General features: G+C 43.1%; 1 protein-coding gene across 22 annotated transcripts in view; it reads right to left on the bottom strand.

Moving 5' to 3' along the window:
* Window positions 1-14,197, bottom strand: part of PTPRD (protein tyrosine phosphatase receptor type D) — a 3,784,543-nt gene that overhangs the window by 7,540 nt on the left and 3,762,806 nt on the right. For all 22 annotated transcript variants that reach the window (XM_085633482.1, XM_085633637.1, XM_085633629.1 and 19 more), the window contains one exon: window positions 59-194. In XM_085633482.1, the coding sequence (XP_085489608.1) occupies window positions 59-194 (136 nt within the window). The remainder of the gene's footprint in view (window positions 1-58; window positions 195-14,197) is intronic.

Consider the following 14,197-nt stretch of genomic DNA (forward strand, 5'->3'; position numbering starts at 1 on the left):
AAATGCCAATTTCATTAAATCATTTTCCCATCTCAAAGGCCAGACGTTTAGTTCTCACCTCTGTCTGCACCATGGCTGGCCGTTGCGTCCTCAGCATTTTGACGGTCTGGAAAATATCCACAACACCTTCATATCTCATTCTTTCCAAAACAATACTCAGAGTTATGAATACCCCAGTCCTTCCAACGCCCGCACTGCACAAAAAAAGAATACACAATGTTATTTCTTTACACTGATAGGTCGTAAAAAAACACACATTTTTCTATTAAAGAAAACATTTGCGTAAAAACATTTTTGACATTAGCGATTTATTTATTTTATTTAATGCGTTTTTATATAGCGCGGACTTTACCCGAAGGTGTCAGAGCGCTTCACAATAGGAGCAGTAATGATACATAAGGAGAAAAATTACAAGTGAGCAAGTTACAAAATCAAACGTTACGTTCCATGAGGCAATAGTGGCAGTTGTGCAAGTATCAGGAGCAAATAAAATACAAAAGGGAGCAAACGATACGTTACAAATGGAAAAAAGTGACGTGTGCAGGTTACAAGAGCATACAAAGTACTGCTCTACAGTCCCCAAACTTCCACAAACAAAAAATGTACAAGTAGCACTGATTTTCGATTTACTCTTACTGCAGGGGCCTCAGTTGGTACTTTGATTTAAGCATCTTTATGGAGGCGTAGACTACATCACTGATGGCACATGCAACCTAGGAATCCAAATACAAGGGTGTGCTTGTTTGACATACCAATACATTACTCAGCACATATTTCATGCAGAGCGTGAAATATAGACAGTGAATCAGGTTAAAAATAAAAATATTGAGCTTCTTAGATTAAAATTATCAAGCGCATTTCATTTGTAGAAATGTTAAACAATAGTAACCAAATGAAATGTATTTGTTCAAAAGGTCATTGTTATAGAGTGGGGCGCAGTGTTTTGAAACTCACTTTGGCAGCACCATTGTTAAACAACCCTGTTAGCAAAATGCACTAGATACAGTGATGCTGCATCGGAGGAGGTGAGGAAGGTGGGAGCAGTCAAGGCCGGGGAGTGACAAGGAAATAAAGGTCAAGGAAGAGGAGGCAAAGTAATCAGGGAGCAGAGAGAGGTAGGACTGAGATTGGAAAGAATGTGAAAAGACAAGGAAATGAGGTGCTGGCTGAGGAAGATGAAGGGATATACGGGTCAAGGCAATCAAGAAAAGTCCATCGAGCTGTGGTGGCACAGAAATTGGGATTGGACCAGGAGAAGACGGACATTGGGAGCGAGCAGTATGAAGACAGCGAGTAGGCACGTATGTAGAATGGGACATACATGGAAGTGTGACCCATGCAATAAAAGAGACACAACTACGAATAAAAAGTGGAAAACAAAATGGTGTCCATTTAAAGTACAGGGTTTAAAAGAACAAAAACTGAAATCACTCCGAACAAACCACACTTGACGAACAAAGACTAAAAAATAAAACCTTAGCAGTTTAGTGGCCGTCCCTTGAGGTACACCTTTGAACTAATTTCCCTCTGAAACTATTTTAGACAGTCAGGAGCCATAAACATCTATGTAAGCTCAACATTGCATCTGACTATGGTACTTTATCATTTGAATCGTCATAAAGGCCAAAACACCCTTGTTTTGAATCAAGACAATTTCCATGTCATGCTAGAACAGTTAGGTCCTAATTCCTGCACCCTTTGTGGTGGCTTGTCAAAGAAGCTCCTGAAGTCACTGCAGCCAGCACGTATGATTCAGCAACCCAAAAAGAGACCAATATCATCATAGAATCGACAGTTCTGTTTTTTGCTTTTGAATCTGTCGTTTTTGGACCTCTGGAGTCAAGGAGTTTCCCTAATGAAGTCCTGCCCACTATAAGCTTCTGCTAAAGGCCACATTTTAAAATAACGCCCACAGCTGAGCAGCTGGGTTAAGGGGTTCTGAGCAGATTATGAGTTGAACACATGCACACAAGCATGTGCACGTGTGTGCAGACAGGGAGGAAGGTCGTTTCCTCACCAAGCCTTGCATCTCTGCACAGGTTGTGGCAGGTGGCTTTGAGGATATATTGGTGATGGCCTGATAAGGCCTGATAATTCAATTGGGAGTCCAAGAAGAAATGTCCTCTTTCTTCTTGGCTGTGTAACATCAGTTTCACTGTTAAGACTGTTTTTACACTTTCGATAAAATATAACGAAATCATAACTTATGATTGGCATGATGCGGAAAAGTCAGTAGCGTGTCTTTTCCAAACAAAGTCCCAATCTCAAATGCACATCCAGAATTAGTTTCTTCTGTGTGCTTTTGCGTGTGTACTTTCACATTTGGGCATGTTTCCAATACTTATCCTTAATGAAATTCATGCTTTTCATTGCCCTTCTAGGCCAGGTAATAACTCTGATGTCCAACTGGTAGTTCAAAGCTTCTCCTGAAAAAATTAAATGCATCCTGGGACATTACCTTTCTCCTGCAAAGGACAGCCTTGGGGTAAAATCTCTGTAAGGTACATAACTGTGCTCATTGACAAGCACAAAGAGAGGGCAAGTAGACATTACTACAATTACCCCAGAGGTGTTTCTTTGAATCTTGGAGGGCAGAATACGACCTAAGTTGGTGGAGCAAGCTTATAGAGGGAGATCTGTCTCATTGCTTCTTTAAACTGCCACTTTGACTCTTGCCATACAGCTTTGCATGGGGGGTGGACAGCCAGGGGGTTGCTCCCAGGATGTACTAGTCTGGAGTGGAGGGAGGATGTGGCATGTTTTGCTTGGGTTGGGCAAACTACATTTTAGAACTCTCCACCTCCGTTGTTAAACCCTCCTTCACAAGGAAGAAACTTTGAGAAGGAGAGGAAGAGCATCAGAAGAGCGGCAGGCCCACATTCTGTATGCACCCCACTCTGGAGAAGAAAGACACTTTGGACGTTTACCTGTGGGACACTTGTTGGGCTCTTGTCTCCAGAGTTAGTGCACTAGCTCTTCGCCCCTCTCTTGGGGTCTGTATAGAGTGGGCTTGCGGGTGAATCTGAAGGAATGTGTCCTCTTGGACCTCTGTTGACTGCTCTTGTTTGCAGGTGCCTAAAGAATGGGTACCACAAACGTCTGCTGGAAACAGAGCCAACTTTCAATGTTGGATGGCTTTGGGTGCTCATCAACTGCAAGCAAGGCAAGTAGTCACCTTTGAGGACCAATGGGTGCAGCTGCAGGAAGACCCCAAGTCAGGAGACTGCCATGAGCTTGGAAAAAGGCCAGTCCCAACAGCAGTACTTTGAAAATTCACAAATAAATAACACCAAAGACTTGGAGTCCATGGGCCCTTCAAGAACACTCCTGGTTGCGAGAAGGCACCACCTGGATACAAAAATAGGACATTTGCCCCTATTGGGCAGGAGTTTCAAAAGAAAGAATTAGCCAATCAGTCGGTCATGTTTGGCATTGCAGGAGATTGCCAATTTTTTACCCCCCTCGGGAAGGAGCCAGTGGCCAGTTAGGTCTCACGGGGGAACCAGGAGTGACAATGTGCTATTTTTTTAATCTTCACACCATTAAGAGATGAGAATGTGAAATTCAACATTCCTATCTCCAGAGTCCTCATGGCTGTCCTGTATGGCCCCATAAAAAGTGGGGCTCCTCAGGCACTCTGTGTGCTAATGCACAGCCTATCCACTCTGTATTCTTGGAAACTGTAGCATGGGAGTGCAGGAGTATAACCACTCTGGCCTTTCTCCAGAAATCAATGTTTGTTGGAACGTAGAGGAGAGGGACCAGACTGCGGTTGGGCCACTGCCTGGTACTGCTCTTGTGGCATGCTGCTGCCCCATGGAGCGCAGGGGCACCCACATCATGTCAGCTCAACAAACTGAAAATCACAGGATAATAAAATGGCTTCATAAAGAAAAACAATGGGACCCAATACATCCCAGCTGGACCAATTAAACAATTGCATATTGTTCTTGTGCCACCCAGAGATGAGCAGGGGCACCAAAGATGTTTAGTGTTGCTTTCAGGGGCTACCTAGGAGATGTGGGGGAGTCAACCATATGTGTGCATATAGGGCTTTGTGTTTTTTAATAGGCCCGGGAGAGGTTTACAGCAAAATCAAGCACTATCAGGTCTAAGCTTGCGTTTTGTTTTGTAGCGCATGGGGCACATTCAACTTTTGGGTTTAGAGTGGATTAGTAAGCTGCTTGATAAAGCAGTGAAATATTCTTTTGATGGAAATGCTCAATCTTTTCTAATGTTTACTATTGGAAATATGCCAAACCAATAGTTATGATTGCTTAATAAATAAATGGCAAAGTATGTTTATTATTGTGGTAACATTTTAGAGTGTTTATTAATACTAAAATGGGCCTTCTTTATAGTTGAATGGATAGAGAACACCCTGCGACAAAGCCAGTAAGCCTGTCTTTTATTTTTGTCTACAGCATGATTTGCTACAGGTATGTATAATGGTATTTTATTTTAGGGTTTAGGGCCTGCTGACATGCAAGACAATAACAGTGCCTCAGATCTACGGGGTCTAGTTTGTATGTAGGGATTAAGTGACTCCTATGATTTTTCTTTAGTGTGCATCACCTGCAGTTGGATGCCCTTAGCTGGGCGTTCCATTGATTTCCCCACCTGTCATTTTGTGTATGTTAGCAATTTTAAGTGCAGTATTTAGATTTTCATATATTAAATAACTTTTCTAAGGAAGTAACAAGGAAAAAGCACTAGCGTGATATTGATTAATTGAGTATTATTTCTTGCATTGCTGAGTTCTGAGTGTCTAGCCCAAAGCATCTCCTCAAATAAGCAATGGACTGCCTCACTATTCTGATGCTAAAATGAACACTTAGTCCCCAAATCTCGGGGTCACAATAAAAGGCGCCTGAGGACCCAAACATTTGAGATCCTAGTAATTAATTGCCCTAGGACCTTCAGAAATGTATTTCACACACTGAGAAAGATGCCATTATCAGATGGCGCAGAGGCAGAGTCTGGAGCTGTCAGTTTTATCAGTCGGACAGTTGACAACACTTGGACAATGTGGCTGATGCACACACTTACAAACTGTGAACTAGTATTGACCTTTGATGTCAAGAATCGGCCCTGCAGGGAATTCACCAGTTCAATCAAGAAGTCATGAGGAAGCATATTGTTTGAGCCATACCTCTAGTGCTCTCTGCACCCACTCTTTCGGAGTACAGAACAGGATGTTGAGGTTTATAAAGGAGTGCCTTGAGGACAGACAGACCAATCGACCTAAGCAGGCTGGAGTTTTCCAAAGCTTTGCACTAGTGGAATTGCATTCCCATATTAAACAACTGACCTTAGGACACACAAAGCATGTCTTCTCATTTCAAACAGGCAAGGAGGTACATGCCATTTATTTGCTAAATGTTTGTTGAAACCGGAATATCGGTAATTCAAGTAGATTGGTGTTTAATTATCAGACAAAAGGCGTTGGCAATTATCTGATCCTCTGTAATGGCTCAGAATGTGAAATGCATTAACTTTACAAATCCACTCTATGTTAGAAAACGTCAGCATGAAATTGAATGGACCACGCTGTTTAAAAAAAATGTATTTCAGTAGTTTAATTGACCCTAAGACCAGCTTTTGATAATTAGTGAATTGGAGCACGCTGACTGTGGCTGGGTGGAGTGTGGGCGCTTTTGCTCTCCTGGCTTGTTATTCTGAGACAAACATTCAGAAATCTTTTAACAAGCAAAGTCTATTTTGGAGGGGATTAGTGGAGGAGGAGGAGGCATTCCTATGAAAGAGGAAAGCATCCGGAATGAGGAAAGAGGGAATAATAGCAAAAATATCCAGACTCAGTGGCGTAACAAAAGCCCCCGCAGCCCCCAAGCTCCGGGGGGCCCCCTCTGGCACTGGCAGGTACCTGGCCAGAGAGCTCCAAACTGGGTCCCCCCTACATGTACTTTGCAGGGGAGGTCTCTAGTTTAGTTACACTACTGTCCAGACTTGCATCTCCTAAGGCGCGAATTCACGTTCTGTCCTATCTTTTTTATTTACGGACACTCTGAAGTTGTGAAGATACTATTAGTAAAATAGCCTAGTGAATACCAACAAATCGTAAACTTACACAAAGGTGTAAGTTTACCTTTGTGTATCAGGGCCCATGTATCTCGGATAACACTAGGATAGGAAGTTCCGAAAACAGAATGGTTCATTGGATCACATGGGAGTGTTTAAATAGGGCAACATCTTTATGAATGGCCATTTATCGTCCCTGAAGTGACCGGTCAATAGAAAAGTCGGGATCTCTGACTTTCTGATCAAGTGTTAAGTGGCTTTCATTATATATGCACCCTATCTATACCTCAAGTTTGCACTGGTCTAGTTTGGAGGTAATATTGTTCTGCGTAACACTAGGGCTTGCTTCATTGATAATGTGTATCGAAACAGTAACTTATTGGCCTTTTCCTGATTTACACCGTGCACTGTCAGCATATATGGTTGTTGGTTGTTCTACCTGTTTCTTCTTGCCTAATCATTTGTAAAGCTCTCTGATATCCTCTACGGTCAAGTTGTGCTATATAAAACTTTATAAATAAATAAATAAATAATCCGTCAAGATATTGGATTTTAAAAAGGAAGTACGAGAAATGCTGAGAGTGTTGTCACAGGAATAATAACGATGAACATTGCGGAATGTACTTCTGAAATGAATCCATATGCACACTCTGTTACCTGCCACATCAAGTGCCTTTTGATTGGAAGAAGCAATGACATAGCTTGGTCTATTGGCAAACCAGGTATAGTGATGTAAAATTGCTTTCATCAGCAAAATGTCAATTTGTCTCGTAAAAGTTCAATTTCAAATAAAAAATATTGCTTTTTCTCATCTTCTGGGAAATTAGAATGCGATTGCAGGAACTAATCAAAAACAAACCAAGTTCCCAGCATAATGTCTGTTATTTTGGCTTATGGAAGGTACAGCCTGCTTGTTATTTCTATTATGAACAGAAAGAGCGTCGGCCAATCAAAGAACTTGTTATATAAAGCTGCCAATTGCTGCACTTCTTTGTTAGTGAAGTAAGCCAATGGATCACCTTTTGTTAATAAGCATTTTACACAAAAGACAAACTTATTCTGGCCAAGAGGAGGTCATTCGATGAGTGCCTCTGTAAACATTCTAATTTTCAATTGTGAATGTGGCGAGGCAAATGGAAATAAGTCAGCTGTTTTGTTAAAAAGAAAATACACACATAAATCGAGGAGTGTGAAAACAATAAGGTGATTTTATATTCCAAACATTGGTGTGTGTGGTGATTTTTCCATTAACTTTAGAGTTTATGGTAAACCAAGAGGTGCTCAGGTTCAATGTTGCCGTTTATATTATCCATCACGAAAGAGGTATGAGGAGCAGGCAGGCAGAAGCACATTTTACTCTCATTGTGTCTGCAATTAGCCGGGAAGAAGGGGTGCCTTCTCCGCTAAGGTGGAGGAGCGTTGCCCCACCAAGCAGGTCAAAAAAGGAAAAAATGAAATGATAATAATTCATTCCTATTATCTGTCCTTGCTCAGCGAGATAGGGGCAAGGCTGCTCTGCTCACAGAGCAGGACATGCGAGGAGTGGCTTGCCCATTCCAAGTGTGCATGATGCTTTGGCAGGCTGCCTCGGCCGCCCAAACCGTCATGCGCACTTTGTATGTTCTCCACGCAGGCTGCAGTACAGCCTGGGTGGAGAACATGCCGAGGCTCCCATTCCCTGGCTGAGTGCCGATCCACCGCGCTCAGACCAATCACAATGCTGCATTGCAGCATTGTGATTGGCTATGGGGATCCTGGGTGCTGAATGCTTCCTGCCCTGGTGTCCTGAAAGCAGGTGAAGAGGACCCAGAGGCAGCGGTACACCGGTAAGTGTGATTTTTTTTATTTATTTCCTCCTCTCCCCCCATGACCTGCCCCCACCCCACCACCGTCAAATACCAGCCGCCATGCCGGGAAGTAGCAGTCTGTTTTGACCAGCTTCTTCTACAGTGTGTGGTGGGTCATTGCAAAAAGGCATTAGAGGTGTATCATTTCGTATTCACCACTGTCTATTACCTCAGTGGTGACACACCTTTCAATTTGTAATTGGGACCAGTGGACTCGCTAATTAAATTTGTTTTGGAGTACCACTGTGCCTCATTTCAGCCCCCATGCATATTTTCCTCACATTTCCTACTCAGATCTACACTACCAGGCCCCAAAGTCACACCGCACCTTGCGGCTTGGGACTAAAAGACCTCCGATAAAGACCCCCTCATAGGGTGCCCGTCTGGCATTGCAGCGCTGGCCTGACAAGGAGCATGCCCGATGATGGAGCATGACACCGAGCTGGGTGTGTGAGGGCCCCACTTCCCAAAGTGGGAGACACCCTGTCTTGACCCTAGGGATACTCTGATATTCCGACCAGGCCTCTGCCTCTATTCTCACTTTAGGAACTGCATACTATAGTTGAAATTCTGATTCACCTGGAGCATGAATGCTGGACCTACAAGCGATCCTCGTCCCTCTTTTTCTGATATAAGAGGTGCATCCCCAGACTGCACCTCCTGAATAGTTGTGGGCAGAAAAAGACCGAGAGGCATATTTACTACGAAGTGGAGGAGTATGGCGTTAAACTCCTTGGCTTAACGCCGCACTCCGCCACTTCTGAAACCCAGGGCTGCACCAAATTTACAACACTAATGGTGCAGCCCTGCATTTCCCCCTGTGCTGGTGCTAAATTTAGCAGCCTAGCATCAACAGACACCCTTGCACCATAGTGCAAGGGTGCCTGAGTTGAGGGGAAGGTGTCCCTTCCTACACATAAACAATCTTTAAATGGCGTTTTGTAACTCTTATCTGTGCTGCTTAATGCAGAGAAATGCAGAGAAATGAAACATTTCTCCTGGTTTCGCCAGGTTAAGACCAGGTTTGCTTAATGCAGAGAAATGCAGAGAAATTAAACATTTCTCCTGGTTAAGACCAGGTTTTCCTTGGTCTTAATTTTGGAGCTGCCTCATATTTAAGCCACCCTTGTAAATAGGGGGCAGCGTCAAAATCAATGGGTGTTGTGGTGGAGCACCCACCTCAACACCCATTGCCCTCCCCTTTAACCCCTTGCATGCGCATGACGGAACCACGCCGTCATGAGCCACGGGCGGCGTGTGCTCATGACAGCGTGGTTCCGTCATGCTGTGGCCGCTCCGCCCACGCGTCACTGATTCCCCGCCTGTGCGGGCGAAATAATGAGTGGGCGGAGTCGTGACGGAACCACGCCGTCATGAGCACAGCTCGCCCGTGACTCATGACGGCTTGGTTCCGTCACGAGCATGGCGGCGCCGCGCTCACCCCGCACCCCCCCAGCGCCGCGGCAGAATTTGCGCCGCGGCGAAGGGGTTAAGGCTAACTTTAGTGTGAAAGGGGGCCTTATTTACAAGGCAGCGTTAATCCACGTTAAGTGGCTTAACATTGCCCTGTAAATAAGGCAAAGACCCTTTCGCCACTACAACGTCCTGAAAAGTGACTTTGTGGTGGGCGATAGGGGCTTGTAAATAGGTCCCTGAGTTTGTTGTGTGACTGTGAAGAAATAAATCAGTACCACTGAAAGTTTTCTGCCTGTGCACGAAGGCACAAGTGGTTACTTTTAGAAATACCTTTTGGTACTGTAAGTGTGACTTTGGTAGCCACCCTTGTGAGACTTTTGTATATATTTATAATAATGAATGTATGCGCCATTTCCTCATGAATACCTCAGTGAATGTCGAGGTCTTTGCCAGAATTTAACAGACTAGGAATTTCAAGTGCAAACCGCACAGGAAGTTTATATATTTCAGCAAGTGGGTCACTGAAAACAGACTAGCACCTAATGACAAAATAACATGAAACACATGAATAAGCATTTTAGGATTGATAGACATATTTCCAAAGTCAGACTCAGCAGCTACTACATTTTAATAATTGAATGCCAAGTTTTCTGAGATTACTGTGTATACCGACAAACAGTTGTTGGGAATTATCTAAAATCGTTTTACTAAATGTAAAATGAGAAATGTGTGTGCCCACGTACAATGGATATTTACTCTCAAGAATCCTTTGATGAGTTTTTACTAGTATTGTGCATCATCAGTGAAGGAAGCCATCAGTTTTATGTGCAGGTGTTTCACTTTACGAAACAATGTGAAAAGAATATGATTATAGTTTGCCAATTGAAGAGAGGAATAGTTTAACACATTCACAGATAAAGAGAACATTAAATGTATCCATTGGCAAGGCGCCTTGATGGACAGCATAATGGCAGCTCTAATATTAGCTAGTTGACACTGATAAGGTAAAATATTACCACAAGGTGATGAGAAACAACAAATTCAATTACAAGCTAAAAATATTATGAATTAGCAAAAACAATTTCCAGGAGGCCATGCTACAAATGAAGAACTATATGTTTTTGTAACTTCGAACAGATAACAGTGTGAGGGTAGCCATAGGATCTTTACTTACTAATCCTACTTTTTTTGTGTTCATCATTATTGCTGTTTCCATAATGTGAAGTGATTGAAAATAATGCCTAGCAGAGGAATACATCTGTTGTAAATTGCCCCTTCTGGATGGTCACCCCCAACTTGTGTGCTACTCAGATACTGTGATAATGGATCTGAAAGTGGGCTGGGTCCTCCTAACCAGGCCCGGCACCAGAGCTCTGTCCCTGGAAATGTAACTGTAAATTGGTACACCCAATTGGCAAGTACTTTCACACCTCGGTAAGGCCTTAGTATATGGTAGCAATGGTACCCAGGGCAAAGATGTAATAGGGGCACCAGGGCTGCCGCACCGATTGTGCTACACTTAGTGACCTGTGTGAAAGTTGAAGTCTGTAGGTCTGCCATGACAGCCCTGTACAAGCAGATGGCCTGCTCAAGCAGACCCTGCACACACCGTGTTGACCCTCTCACTGCATTTAATATATGTCAGCCACCCATAAGGTAAGTCTCCTATAGCCCTGGAGGCAGGGTGCATTATATTATATGTGTGGAGATATAGATGCATGCATATATTACCCTGTGGTAGCATTCAGACATAATTCTACCGCAAGTCACTGGCAGTCCATCGGATAACATGGGCTGGCATATGGGCAGAACCCATTTGTCCATCTCCATGATGTCCCGGCCGATCTCTTTTGTGTTTGGTGTCAAACACTGTGCCTTTTAACCCCCGGACCACTGGCGGAGTAGAAGTTTAATCAGCATGTACCCAGGTGGTACCTTAGACAGTACCCTTGTTAAAACAGATTTCTCGTGCCTTTGTGGGCTTTTTTAAGAGTTTGCTGCCAAGACAGAAGTTTGACTTCATGCGAGAAGTGCATTCCACTCTCAGAGACCAGAGACAAAGATCTGTGTAAGGCGGAGGCCCGGGCCATAACAGGATGGGCTAGTGAATGGACCGGGTGGCGGTGAGACTCAAAGTCTTCACTGGCGCCACTAGACAAAGGATCTTGTTCCCCCATCAAGAAAAAGGCCTCCCGCCATCCCAGGCACTGTTTTTCACGGGCAGGCAGGAAATTAGCTATGCAGGAAGACGTACACCTCCACAAGGCTGATCATACCTCTAAGTTGTTGCAGCTGAGTTGCACAATTGGGATGCTGCTTGCCATCTTGAATTTAGCCTTAAAATCAGGTTTTGACTAATTTTAGTGACTTACACCCACAGGATACTGTCACTACTGGGGTGGAATAGCTGCAGGTCTACATGCCCATTGGCCACTAGTCCTCAAACCCACTAAGTCCAGGATTAAAGGGGCACCCCAGACACAAGAATCTTAGATTTGATGTGATATCAAGAAGAGACCCATTCCACGACAAGGAAGGACTCCATAAAAGTAGGCGCTAAGCTCTTCACCAGTGACAGCCCCCCTTCACCCGCTGGATTGCAACTCGACTAAGGTAAGAGACCATTTCCAAAAGTAAGGTGAACCCTTCTGCAAACTCCAGACTTCACAAGAACTCCCTTGGGCTAGAGGAACTAGTACCCTGCAGGTGGCAGACACAAACCACAAAGTACACGACCTTGAAATCTTGCACCCTGAGCCAGCCAGCATGGCAGCTCAAAGTTTGTGTGCAGGTGGCTTCTGAGAACTGCGGTCCTGACCCTCAGCGAGGCACAGCTTTCTACAACATTCCCCAGGTCATCTGGATAAAGATTTCCTCAACTGGAGTGCTTGATTATTCTAAAGCTTGTTGGTGGTCAGTTCAAATACAACCTGCTATACTCGACACTTCAAGACAAGAGATTCAACTAATTGAGCAACCAACCACCCCTGTGGCTCCCTTATTAACCCCTTGAGTGCCCCGCCCTTTCCCCGCCCTGTGCCGGCCCTTTCATTAGCGGGCGGGGTTCATGACGAGATAGTCTCGTCATGGGCACAGCGCAACCGCGGCCCATGACGAGACCATCTCGTCATGGGCACTCAAGAGGTTAAGATCTTGCATTTGTTGTTACCCTCTCTTGTGGTTCCTGTTCAGCACCACTGATAGCCAAGAGCACTTCTGCATCGAGTCCCCAGAGCCAGGTAGATTGGTTCTGCCTGGAGACTCCTGTTCTAGAGCCAACTACTTGCTTTATTAATAAAGGGTTATGCTCAACTCATCCCACAAATATCTTTTTGCTAAGGTAACCATGTAAATACCGCAAACCTGATAGACAATTCTGTTTGACAGCTAAAAGCCAGGTAAAATTGTGCTAGCTGTTGTGAACTGGTCTAGGGACTCACAAGACTTTAGCTCCAAGTGGGTTCCATTGAACTCACTCTCTAAAGTACTGATTGCATATATGTGTCTTTCCCATTTACAGCAAAGTTACTATTTTTACATTACAAAGTATTTATCTATTTATGGCTTTAAAACAGATATCTACGGTTATACTGTATGTATTGATTTGGATTTGATGGCTAGAAATATATAACAATATGAGCTATTTTTATAAATTGGTGTCCGATTTGTAGTGAGTTGTGTCAATTTCTTATCATCCATGTTGGTGATGTGAAATGCTTAACACATGTTCCTCTAAGTAGCCTGTCTGCTCTTTGCCACTCTGCCAGGACCAAGAAAAGGTGTACAAGAGAGTACCCAGGGTCCATCGTTGTGTATTGTACTACTACATGGTAAGGCACCCCTGCCATACCACATAATGCTTTAACGTTGCAACAACATCCAATAACACTGTTTTTTCTAAACATTTGGACCAAAGAGTGCCTAATTGGTTCTGAATTTGAAACCATAAATGAAAGATTGTGCATGATGCTAAATATATATGTCAGTAAATGGGTCAGCTGTTTACATCTGGGTACTGAAAATAAAATACTTTTTAAAATGCTTTGTTAGACAGATGTATATTTAAAATGTTATTTGTTATTCTATGATATTAGCTTTTCATTTCACGCTCATTCATAAGCAAGATGAAAAATTATATCATTTATGATTAATACGAGGATGAAAAATTTGCAAGTGCTCTGATCCGTGGATGAATTAATTAACAAAAACTTTCTGAGTAATTGGAGGCTGAGACCTGATTCGGATCTACTTTAAATTTACTCTCTATTCCTTATCTTTCGAATAGAGGCCTTATATTTTTCATCATGCATTTATATGCAAGCTAATAGAAATTACGCACAATATAGTCCTACTTTAGTCGGTTTCAATAGATTAGTGATTGATTATGGTTAATCTAATGCATGATCAGTAGTTTAAAACATAAATTTTCAATTACGTGGATAATAATGGAAGTTGTGCCGGTCCACCTTGACCATAAGTATGGATAAGGAAATTCTTTCCCAACTGGCTTACTTATATAATTATATGAATTATGAAAAGAGCTAATCCCACAAAAAACACAACTACATTCCAGGATAGATAGATGTGTGTGTGAAAAGTTGATGCGCATTTTACTTCATCATTTATAGCGCTGAAAGTGTTGGATATCCAACCAAATAATTTATTCAGTTTGACACACGTCTTTGTGCTGTGGATCATATGAACAATAAACATGTTTTAGTCTTTTCTAGAATTGGGTGAGAAGAGATTCTGTCAGGATGCTGAGTGACTGGGTGTCTCATACTTAAGAACCTTCTACTGAGACTGTGTGTCATCCAAGTGCTTCACTTGGCCAATCAGGATTAATGTCTTTTGAGCCCCAGATCTCACAGTGTGATGAATAATGTATTTTTTTT

The sequence above is a fragment of the Triturus cristatus genome, chromosome 2_1 (genome assembly GCF_964204655.1).
Source record: "Triturus cristatus chromosome 2_1, aTriCri1.1, whole genome shotgun sequence".
NCBI classification, from domain to species: Eukaryota; Metazoa; Chordata; class Amphibia; order Caudata; family Salamandridae; genus Triturus; species Triturus cristatus.